At 39.4% G+C, this 12206-nt stretch overlaps 3 protein-coding genes across 5 annotated transcripts in view; 1 reads left to right on the top strand and 2 right to left on the bottom strand.

The window, feature by feature from the left end:
- LOC139952441 (ornithine decarboxylase-like) overlaps positions 1-12206 on the top strand; it is a 46840-nt gene that overhangs the window by 26128 nt on the left and 8506 nt on the right. The gene's annotated exons all lie outside the window — the stretch shown is intronic.
- LOC139952381 (uncharacterized) lies at positions 300-6119 on the bottom strand. Of its 2 annotated transcripts, none has more exons than XM_071951495.1 (7): positions 5825-6119; positions 4528-4630; positions 3855-4136; positions 2897-3124; positions 2278-2508; positions 1822-1903; positions 300-1364 (listed from the first exon to the last, which is right to left on the bottom strand). In XM_071951495.1, the coding sequence occupies exons 2-7, from the start codon at positions 4610-4612 to the stop codon at positions 941-943; spliced, it is 1332 nt and encodes a 443-aa protein (XP_071807596.1). In that variant the 5' UTR covers positions 4613-4630; positions 5825-6119; the 3' UTR covers positions 300-940. The 2 variants fall into 2 exon arrangements, with proteins under 2 accessions (XP_071807596.1, XP_071807597.1); XM_071951496.1 differs by having other exon boundaries at positions 2278-2412.
- LOC139952442 (uncharacterized) lies at positions 6588-11747 on the bottom strand. 2 transcript variants are annotated; one of them, XM_071951576.1, is made up of 6 exons: positions 11014-11747; positions 10405-10692; positions 9674-9898; positions 8934-9092; positions 8184-8265; positions 6588-7994 (listed from the first exon to the last, which is right to left on the bottom strand). In XM_071951576.1, exons 1-6 carry the CDS (start codon positions 11126-11128, stop codon positions 7607-7609), a joined length of 1257 nt encoding a protein of 418 aa, XP_071807677.1. In that variant the 5' UTR covers positions 11129-11747; the 3' UTR covers positions 6588-7606. The 2 variants fall into 2 exon arrangements, with proteins under 2 accessions (XP_071807677.1, XP_071807678.1); XM_071951577.1 differs by having other exon boundaries at positions 6588-7991.

Raw genomic sequence — 12206 nt, 5'->3', positions numbered from 1 at the left:
ATTATTGTACACTTTGGCCTTTTTTATTTGAGTACATTAGAATGCCTTCCACGGCAAATATTATATCCTCCTTTGTAACGAGTTTAAAGGAGGATAATTAGAACTGGTGATTTTCACGAGTTGCTTCAGCTCTTGATTTAAGTAACCATGCACAAATTATTTCCGTTCTTATACTGAGAGTGGATGTTTCATCAAGGGTGCTCTCGTGTTCTCGTCTCGTTATTTATCCCGATGCAAATTTAAAATCTCTTTCTATAAATAAAAGTCAGATACTGCTCTTTCAGTTTTACATGGCAAGTTTTATTTTATTGTTGTTAACATGGAACACTTTTTATCTCGAATCTTCGTAAATTTGTAAGACATTTCGTTATGAACTGTTCTTTCGTAGATATATGTTTTAATAATGAGGCATTCGTTGCTTTAGAAGATGAATCAATCCAGTGATATACATAATGTTTCAAGTATCACTAAGAGTTCCTCAGATTAGCAATACATTATTAAACGCATACCAATGCTTTATGCAATAACATTCAACATTATTTTTAAAAAAATATTTGCTGATCTTTCAGCCCCTTGAAATAAATCAAGTTTTATTTTTGCTGGATACCCGTGGGACCTGTTTTCTATTTGTAAAAGGTTTAGCCATTGAATGTTGCAAAGCTCCTTGCTGCATATTGTCCAAAGATCGCATAAACCAGTGACTTATACGCCCTCTATCGATTCAAAATCGAAACACGTTCCTCATGGATCTATCAACAAATTCCAAAAATGTTGAATACTAAAAAAAACACTCGGCAAAATATTTGCAAATCGCTCCCCCTGAAATTAAATCAACCATATTTGCTGAAAACTATGCCACTGTGCCCTGTTTTTATATAAGTTTTAGTCGTTGGATGATAGATGATAGAGCTATGATTTATTACGATGTCATCAGCCTGGTCTAATTCTGACTCAGTGACGTCAACTTGATATCTGCATACTCGTGAACAATGTCATTACTGGACTGCTCTTGAGTGAATTTGTGGTTTTTATTTGTTGGAGGCGGATTGGGAATCTCGTACGCTGACATCGCATTTGTAGTGACATCAGATTCTTTCGAATTCGGATTGACTGCAGCTGCAGGGCTTGGAGTTTCATACGTTGAGTCTGTAATGACGTCATATTCCGGCGAATTGGGATTAATTGCGCCCTTAGGACTTGAAGTTTCGTACGTTGAGTCTTTAATGACGTCATATTCTGGTGGGTTTGAGTTAACTGTACCCAGACGGCTTGGAATTTCGTAGGCTAACCCTGGAGTGACGTCAGCTTGGTTCGTGTTGACTGTACCATTGGCACCATCTATTCCCCCGTCTCTTCTTTTTTGCCTGTATATTTTATAGGACAACATAGTTTCATTAACAATGTGGTTAGTAAGTTTTTCGACTGCCCGACAGTAGGGCCTACTTGTTATAGGCAATCATTTGCACACGTCGTGGACGTAATTTAAAGGGCAGGTTGCATCAAGCATAACTGGTTATTTTCCCTGATGAAGTTCCTCATATGCTTTATTGCCAAGGAAAGTTCATCTACCTGTTGTCCTGTTGAGTCTGCTGCCACCGAGCGTCCTTTTTATGCAAGTCTGTCAAACTTGATGTAATTTGAGACATGTGTCTTGGAGTTATAATGCATTTCATTTGAACTATAAATGATAAATGGTCAGCAGCGTGACCCGTGTTGGTCACATTGACCCTATCCATAGTTAAGTTTATGCTTCAGGTTGGGCATCTTTGACCTAACCCGTGAAAACTAAAAAACGTGATCTGAAGACAGTTTGCATCTTACCTCTTTCTGAAGGTAATAATGACAATCACAATGAGAATCATCAAGGATACGATTACTCCAACTGCTATTCCAATGAAAGCCCCTGGTTGGATTAACAAACATAAACATTATCCAGAATAGCGGATTTGAGACATGGTTTCTAGTACTCATAGCAACTCCAAACTCCTTCCGGTTCTCTTTGATGTACCTACTCAGTAGTTCACTGAATATACACTGTGATCTGATATGAATAAGCTTCCAAATCCAGAGGCGCTATTATGGTTTTTTGTTGAAAACAATAATAATTGTTTTGGGGTGACTTTTGTACACATTATGAGTAAGTTTAAGATACTTGGCGACATTGGGGTCATCACAGCACAATAATTATCTTCTATTAGGTTCTTTAATAGCATAGTTCGGGAGAAAATATTATTTCTGTGGACGATTTGAACTGGTATGAATTTTAGATAGACAAACCTGTTTTGGATGTTTGTGGGTTGGGCATCTCTCGATCATCAGTGGTGTTACCAGGGTTACTCGATGGCCCTCCCGACGAGGCGGTCACTATCATGTTGTTAGTCTGGTTCGTAGTCGGGGGCACTACACTTGTAACTGTGTGTGAAACAGTTGTCATTGCCATGGGTGTGTTATTAGTCTGGGTCGTTGTCGGGGGCGATGCTGTGTATACAAAAGTTGTCGGCGGTACAACTATATGGAAAAGGACGGATACTTAATGTCACATATTTATCAATAGGATTTGATTGTTTTTGTTTTCAGGCCCATACTTCACGGCGCCAACGAAGGCGATTGCCTCATGCCCCCCTGGTCATTGCCTTCATTGGTGCCCTTGAAATGCTCCAGTAGAAAATTACAATTTCCTCATATAATAGGGTGCCCTTTACCAAGGGAAAAATGCCTTGGTGCCCCTGCCCTTTCAAAAACCAAGGATACAGGCCCGTGTTTTACTAAGAGCGATTAAGTATGCCCCGTTGAATTTCCTAAACATCTGTGTAAAAAGTTTATAAAACCTCAATGAAAGTAGTCGCAGTGAAGTTAAAGTAATGGAAGTGAGAGTGTCATGTTATTGAGACTTTACCTGCTGTACATGTTGGTACAGAGTTGCTCCATTCTGCAATGTTTGCCCTCTTTATGCATTCGATAGTCTCGGCTCCTTGAATATCGTATCCAGTGTCACACTTGAAGGTTACTCGCGTACCGGAGAACTTGGAGTTTGATAAACTATAAGAAACGTGGGTAGGATTTGTGACTTCATGGCTCCCGTGGACTGGTGGGCCAATTTCATTATTGCAAACTCCTTCGGAAACTGAAAGTCAAACACAAAATATTCTTTGATTGGGAGTCATATGTGGTTTAGTTTGCACATCCTAAAACGTATACTTAAATGCAGTGGACACTATTGGTAATTACTCAAATAATTATTAGCATAAAACCTTTCTTGGTGACGAGTAATGGGGAGAGGTTGATGGTATTAAACATTGTGAGAAACGGCTCCCTCTGAAGTGCCTCAGTTTTTGAGAAAGAAGTAATTTTCCACAGGTTTGTTATTTTATGCATATGTTGAGATACACCAACTGTGAAGACTAGTCTTTGACAATTATTACCAATAGTGTCCACTGCCTTTAATATAATGTTATATTTTTACCTAGTGTGAAACGGGCGTTTCGGAGTAATGTTATGTGACAATGTATAAGTTCACCTCTGCTTTTCAAAAACAAGTTGAATCATTTAAACAAGCTGCAGTCAAGAAGACTTCATTTATAGCAGAAAATTTCTGCAAAGTGTTGTGTGATATAAAACTTGCATTGATTTTAGGAATATGTCTCATTTCCCTGTACCTTTTCTAGGTTCTTGAATTATCAACCAACGCTCAATCGGGCGGAATTACCAAAAAAACAGCTGCTGGTTGAGTTTTTAAGCCAAGAACTATCACATTTATTTTTACAAATTGGGGGGGGGGGGGGCAAATAATTTATTTATTTATTTATTTATTTATTTTGTTTGGGGGGGGGGGCAAGTATAGTTTCTTAGCTTACTTTTGTAGATTGATATTCGCCAATGACCACCGCAGTATTGGTATGAGTTGCCTGGACAAATATTACGGCACTCTGAGTCTACTGCTATCCCATGTCTGTCATAATCCTCGTCGTTTCCGCAGTAACACTCCGTCTCAGATTCCACACCAGCATATTTATAGGATCTACTGCCACAGTAATTGAAACACCACTCCACGGACAACCTGTCTGAGGTTTTTGAATCCCCTCTCAAAACCCGAGGTCCCCATGACCCATCTTTAAAGCACCCCAAATATCCAGGTCCTATAAAACGATACAAACGTAGGTTATAGCAATTCTAATAGTGGTCACCAAATGACATGTTTCCAAAAGGAGATTAGCCGTTATAACTATTTCACTCAATCATGCGTTTGAGGGTGATGGGGGTGCTTTATTTTTGAAAAACGACATTGTTTCCTGGTGCTCTCTCGGTTTTAAACTTACATAGCACAAGACCGAGCGTCGTTTTATTTTTGTTAACAAATAATACGGATTTACATTATACTAAAAAGCAGTTTAATTTAAACATATTTACTTTATACCACACACAAGTTGTTTTCAGTGTATTTATAAAAGGCACGAGTTGTGGGCATCGAAGACAAGAACCTAAAGCAGTGATCTTGAAACTGTGTAATAGAGAGAGAGAGTTTCTTACCGGTAGCCTGCGCATTTGATGACGTCATTAGTTGATAAACCAACGCCGTCCAAATTAGTGCAGCTCCGTACGATGTATGAAGCATTGTTTTGGTTCCAAATGCCTGAAATCAAATTGTACAAGTAACTAAATATTTTGTATAAGAATATGAGTTTGTGTTGTACTAACTGGGTGTGTTTTACTTCCTTGTGTCGGACTACACTTTCAAAGTTTCCATTGTATTATAAGTACTGCCATTAAGGACTCTGGACACTATTGGTAATTGTGAAAGACCAGTCTTCTCACTTGCTGTATCTTAACATAATTAGTAACAAACCTGTGAAAATTTGAGCTCAATTGGTCGTCGAAGTTGCGAGATAATATTGAAAGAAAAAACACCCTTGTCACACGAAGTTGTGTGCTTCCAGATGTTTGATTTATTGACCTCAAAATCTAATTCTGAGGTCTCGAAATCAAATTCGTGGAAAATTACTTCTTTCTCGAAACTACGTTACTTCAGAGGGAGCCGTTTCTCACAATGCTTTATACTATCAGCATTTCCCCATTACTCGTTACCAAGTTCAACAAATTCTGTCCCTAGTCAACACTCAACTCAAAATCATATCCTATTTAGCGGGGCATTATTTTTCCCAGGGGTCGATTTCACAAAGAGTTAGGACTAGTCCTAACTTAGGACTAGTCCTAAGAGATATCAAAAACGTACAGCTAGTCCTAAGTTAGGACTAAACTCGTCCTAACTCGAGATAAGACTAGTCCTAACTCTTTGTGAAATCCACCCTGGAATCATTGCATCTCCCATGATGACACTGTATAAACATGTATATTTAAATGCATTTTTATTCAGGCAGTATTTTTCAGGAAGGCATTCTGTTTATTTGTATGAATTTTAAGCATTGTTTGGGTTCCAAATGCCTGAAATCAAATACTGTTCAATTTTAAAACTTTTTTGAATATTTGAATTACGAGTAGAGAGTTTTGTTCTGCTGGTTGACATTTACCTCCTTGTGTCGGACCACTATTTCCAATTGTGACTGGCTATAGTCTGGACTGGCTATAGTGCCTCCATCGCCAGATTATGTCCCTATTCGACACTATACTCAAACCCATGATTCTGTTTCGATCAATATCCACGTCTGGGTTGTGTATAAAACCTTTTTAGTATAGACACTTATCAATGTAACAATTCCTCATGCATTCACCCGTTATTTTCAAATCTGTTTCACTTTTACTTTTCCTTTCAGTCTTTTGATGTTATTTGTCATAAATAAGCTATTAATATTGTACAAGAAATGCTTACCTTTATAAAGAGTAGTTCTATATGCACGGGATTCAAGTACAGGCCACAACTGCTACCAATCAGTAAGAGTTAGAAAAGAAGAACATGGTTCCCTTCATACGGTAGGCCTACACCACTTCGTTTTAGCGAAAATATCATACAATGCAGTCTGTGTACTTTGCAAAACCAGCTTTGTGCGTTCGTTCCAGTCAGTGATCAGAAGTACAGTCACAGTGCAATGTTCGGAGGATGTTGTTTTCATTTTAAGTTCATAATGTATAAGGTTTAGGCTTTATTGAAAAACGTACAGGATATATTTCGCATTCCATGGTGTAAAACCACGGTATACATAGGTTTTGGGTGGGTGATAATGAATAACAGAGCCTAAAGAGCCCTCGCTAGTTCAAATCCGTGTTTGGCATATTATTGTACACTTTGGCCTTTTTTTATTTGAGTACATTAGAATGCCTGCCATGGCAAATATTATATCCTCCTTTGTTTAATACGAGTTTAAAGTTATTGTGTTCGAGGGTCATTAGAAATGGTAATTTTCATTAGTTGCTTTAGCTCTTAATTTAAGTAACCATAAACTCTACCTCCACAAGACACAGCATCTTATTCATCCAGCCATCTTATTCATTCATTCAGGTTCTATGAGAGTGGATGCTTCATCAAGCACCAACAGGCTTATCTAGTGTTCTCGTCTCATTATTCCTCGATGCAAATTTAAAATCTCTTTCTATAAATTATAGTCAGATACTGCTCTTTCAGTTTTACATGGCAAGTTTATTGTTGTTAAAATTGAACATTTTGGTTGCTATGTTTTATAGAATCTACATACAATAAGTAAGACATAAATGCATAAAATAACAAACCTGTACAAATTTGGACTCAATTGGGCATTGAAGTTGCGACAAAATGATGGAAAAACACCTTTGTTGTATAAAATAGTGTGCTTTTTGATAGGAAAAGGTATCCGGCCAGAAGTCTTCTATTATTTTAGGGAGTCGTTTTTCACAAAGTTTTATATTATCAAGAGCTCTCCGTTGCTCGTTACCAAGTAAGGTTCTATGCAGTGCCTTTAATGTTGAGGCATTCGTGTTGCTTTATACATGTATAAAAAAAAACGTCCCGTGGTATGCAGATGGTTGTCAACCACACTCCACATTATAGGGTCAACATAAAAATGCTAACAGCTTAGGTATTAAATAAATACTCAACAAAATATTTAAAAAATCAAATCAATTATATTATTTGCCTGAAACTATACCTCTGGGCCTTGATTTTAAATTGTATGAGCTATTAGTCATCACAAAGCTCCTTGCTGCTAATCTAGAGATCACACAAAATTCCTTTTTCGGATCCTTTTTCGGATCCTTTTTCGGGTCCTTTTCGGCATAGCACGTCTTAGTATCAAGCTTATATAATAATGAAATAATATAGCGAGACAAATCCTCTAAAGGCTAACTATGACCACGTGACTGTTCACTAGGAACAGATCCTTCGCATTTGATTGGTGAATCGTGCGTCATTATCTATTATTTTGCTATGTTTTACTGACATGGTGCTCCAATATTGGAGTCCAATATGGATAGTTATCGGACACTCCGAGGCATCGTTCCCAAAAATCGTTCCCGCCCGTTTGTCCAAACGAGCCAAGGGCGTGTCAACAAGGAGTCGTCGGCTATTGGTTGTATTTCACTTTCTAAATCAACAACCACAGCCAGGAAATGTATTTGCTTGTTGGCTTTATTCTCTTTCTGTACCATTATTATCGAAAGGGATTCATTCATAAATGATATTTTAAACCCATCCTGGATTTTCTTTCGCAGTTGTGAATGACTCGTACCGTCCATTTGAATCGTTTCCCGCCATTTCTGAATCATTTCCCGCCATATCTGGCTCGTCTCTGAACGAGGAACTCTCGTACAGAACATTGTCAACCAATCCAGTTCCAGCATTCTCATGGGCCCCCGAAGATGGCTGAATGACTGCGTTGACGTAATTACTCTCGCCACTCCTGGACTGTTTCCGAATAACCTCACTGTAGAGCTGTGCTTGTGGGTTTTGGTTTGGTTCTTGAGGGTCCCTCTCCGTCGTTTGAACTGTGATTTCGTACATATTGTTTGAGAAACTCATCCCCATCGTATCCGTGGCAACAGCAGAGGGTGACGCCTTCCTCTTGCTTCTTCTTTTGAATAAAAAAAATGTATAGAAAATAGTGAGATTTGCGTCTAGAAAGTTGCAAAGTTGAAAAGTGAGGACGACAGAGGTCGCTATTTTTGTTACATAGACCTTTTTGCAAATACCCTTTTTTGTTTTTACCGTCCAAGGCCGGGTTGCAACTTTCTGTTTGTTTATGTTTGTTGTTTGAACTTACCTTTTTCTGCAGATAAAAATGATGAAGGCGAGGCCAATGATAACTGCTAATAGTACTCCAATAACAATTCCAATGAGGCTGCCTATACAATAAAAGAAGATTGTTGTTTAACAAACATATTTTTAAGTTATAAGTAAGGATAATATATAGGAATGTTGTGTCAATTTAAAGCGCAGTTGGAAACGCAAGGCATTTGAGGCAGCAGCCATTCTATGTGTACACACTGTTTACTGAAACGGTTGAATTGACCTGTTGGTGTTGCTGCCACCTAGCGTCCCCAAAAGGGTAATGTTTGACTTAGACTGGGCCCCTGTCTTTATCCTGCTCATGATCCAGTGATTGCATTGGATACAATGATATAATTGGATAAGTGCAGTGACATGAGCTTTACATGCCTAAACAGAACACTGCTGTCACGTCCGCAATAGATTTTGACTGCGTATCTCTATGTGAATGGAATGAGGTGAAAGGTGAAAATACACGCCGGTTTGGAAGCAGGTCTCTGGCGTGTTTCACGAGCCTCGAAGTGTGACGTCAGATGTTCAGGCTATAAGTTTGACTTAGACTGTTCCCTGTCTTTTTATCCTCCAACCACTGGTCTTATCAGGCCCGGCCAGTGCGTTCATTTGATACAATGATTTCATTGGATAAACGTGCTGTGACGTAAGCTATTATTGTGACCATGTTCTGATGTATTTTAATGATAAAACCAGCCGGTTTCAATTTTTTAAAGATCTCCTTGATTCATACCTTTGTCTAAAGTGAGTGTTTGCTGGGATTTTGTCGACGCTGCCTCGGTGCTCGATGGTGGCGCACGACTCGCGTTTGTGGTTGTTATCTTACCGGTTGAGGGCGCAGTCGTGGTTGTTGTGGGCACAGTGGTCGTTGGAATCGTCGATGGTATAACAGCTTAGACGAGGAGAAACAAAATAGGTGTATCAGTTAAGGTTTCCCTTTGACGCTGGACTGGTCAGAGAGGGTAATCCATTTCCAATAAATTGACGACCGATTGAGTTTTAAGTTTCAAAAGTTTGTGATGTCATCTTGGGTCACACAAAGTGTGGATACTGGCATATATACCAGCATGTTCTTAGGAAGTTCTGAGCTCTGAGAGTGGTGTGCAAAATAAACTTTATTTGAGGACCACATTTGGCCTATTCTCAAAGAGATATTATTGAATAGTCGGTCACATTATTAAAATCGAAAATTGGAGTAAGTGAGTCAGTCGATAAGACGGACGGGTCGATATTTTGGGTCATTCGATAAGACGGACGGATCAATATATTGGGTTGGTCAAAATATTTCGTAGAAAAATAGTCGGTTACTCTGAAATAGTCTTTTATTGTTTGTTATCTGCTTTGATCGCTTTTGCCAAATATGGATCACAGATAACAAATCTTGCACGTGGCAGTATTCCAATTTGGAAAGCTTTCAGGGAAAATAATAATACAATTTTTCATCAAATAATACTACATATACAGGCGTATTACCTCTACACGTTGGTACAGTGTCACTCCAGCCAACGGTGTTCTCCTGTACGAGGCACATAATGGTAGAAGACCCATCGAGAACATAACCAGCATCGCAGAAGAAATTCACCTCTGTCCCGAGGAACTTGTAGTTGTCTAAATTATAAGACAGACCACTCGGGTTGGTGATCGAGTTGGTTCCATGGGCAGGTGGGCCTATTGCATTGCTGCATACTCCTTGTGAAACTGACAAAATACAAATAGCAATGTTTTATTCTTTAATCCACAACAGGGATCGATTTCAGTTTTTAGTAAAGCAGATGTTTATGTCTACAGGGGGATAAAATAGCGCCCTCTTGTTGATTAATCTTTATCACGACTCGTCACAACTGATATCCTGAACATCTGACTTTACACTTCCAGGCTCGTGAATTACGTTTAGAGACCATGACTCTTGAGCCTACGTCAATCCCCGTCCACCATGAGCGTTCGTGACCTCGCTTCATTTTACATGGAGATTCGCACTCAAATCCCTCGTACATGTAATCAACCATTATAAAAACATAATTGCATGATATGTAATGTACTACGTGCACACAAACATTATGAACGCTACATGCTGCAGACGTGACGTGACGACCGAAAGTGAAGGCCCTCGCTTTGGCTCGGCCCTTAATCGCACGGCCTCGACCCTGATGGTTTTAACCAGTCGCTACCCTTTTATTCCCAAAATTGAAGTGTGATTGGCTTACTTTTGTAGATTGCTATTCGCCAACTGCCGCCGCAAAACTGGTCAGAGTCCCCCGTGCACGTGTACTTCTCGCAGTCCGACTCCTTTCCTCGACCGTGTCGTCCATAGTTCTCATTATTACCGCAGTAACATTCTTCTGCATATTCCAAACCAGCGTACGTGTAGTCGACATGTAAATCGTCTTGGCAATGTTTGAAACATCGCTGAACGGAAAGAGGGTCGAAGGTTCTGGAGCCACCTTTGAGAGCGCGATTTCTCTCATCCACAAAACATCCGAGATGACCTGGTGCTGATAAAGATCCAAAAAGAAGAAACAAATTAAAACCCGGAAGTTCATCAATAATTATTATTCATAAATACCTCAGACAGTTTCGCTATTCCTATTGGTGGAGAGCGCGTCACGTGGGGGTGTTTAAACCGTTGATAAAGACTTGTTGTGCACACAAAATATCCAACCTGCCCGGGTGTAAAGGAAAACACACTACAACAAAATTTATTATAGTCCTTGAAAACCCGTGACATAAAAAGATAAGTTTTTAGAGATTTGACTTTTGTGGTACAAAGTTTGTCAAAAATTCAAAGGTTAAAAGAGAAATACGAGTTGACAAACCGTTAGTTTGTGCGAGCGCTGATACCACTACTAGGCAGATTATAATCCAAGCACCACACCGCAATCTGCATCCACCTTTATGGGATTTCAATGTCTGGAACCGAAATTCTTTCATCTTTTCCCTCTGACGAGTAGCTTTTATATAGATTGCAGGCAACTAACAGGCGCAAGACCAAGTATACAACCACTTTCAGGCGTATGACCAAGGTATCAACCACTTTGTTTCATTAATTCAGATCACAAAGGCCTTTGTGACTGTCGTCGAATAATGTGTGTTTTTCTTCCTGTTTTCGAGGTGGTAATTTTACATAAAACTATCAATCTTTTGACCATGAACTGTGGCTGACACTCGCTGCCCACACAGGGGAAATATCACGCACGGCTTCTTCCTGGTGCTGGTGTGGTGGTAGAAGAATAAATTAACTCCGATCAGCCTCTCATACGAGCCTTTGCCGAAACACATCCGGTAGTCTGCTGTAATGCACAATTCACAAACTCTCATATCAGTAGCGGTTGCCTTATGGAACTGCATCCTCTTTTCATCATCCGCCAGTTGTTTCCTCCTGTGCCCAATTTCATAGAGCTGCTTTGTCTTGTCTCTGATTGTCCGGTTGTCTTGTCTTTGTCTGTCAAACATCAAACTGATAGGCCTAATATGAGCATTGGGTTATCAATTCAGCCTCAATACTGTTAAATGTTTATACTGTCCCATGCAGTTTAATAACTAAAGTCTATTTTGTTCAATATTAGGGAGGTATTAGTCGACGCACGTTACGCAAGCAAAAACGTGAACGTGAATGTCAGACAATTATGTCGTTTATAGATGACGTCACCACTCTGTGCTTATTTCATGCTCATGTATGACATCTGCACGTACGTACCTGACGTGAGAAACGGTAACTTCACGTATGCTTAAAACGTGAAAGTTTTACAACACAAACTGTTGACGTTCACGTTGACGTTTTTGCTTGCGGAAACGTGCATCTAAACCTCCCTAATATATCTTGTATTATATTAATACGTGCATAATAAGGCGTGGAAGGACATTCACACATAGTGAATCGGGGTGAACCTTGACAATAGTCAAACTACAGTCATTGTCACATGGCATCCAGCACAGCCCTAAGAGGAAGGAAGTCATCGTCCATGCATCAACAAGAAAACAATTTTCATGCAGTTGTAATACAGACCTT

This window comes from Asterias amurensis, chromosome 20 (assembly GCF_032118995.1).
Source record: "Asterias amurensis chromosome 20, ASM3211899v1".
In the NCBI taxonomy this organism is placed as follows: domain Eukaryota; kingdom Metazoa; phylum Echinodermata; class Asteroidea; order Forcipulatida; family Asteriidae; genus Asterias; species Asterias amurensis.
The sequence above is the reverse complement of the archived record's forward strand: the minus strand, read 5'-3'. Positions and strand labels throughout refer to the sequence as shown.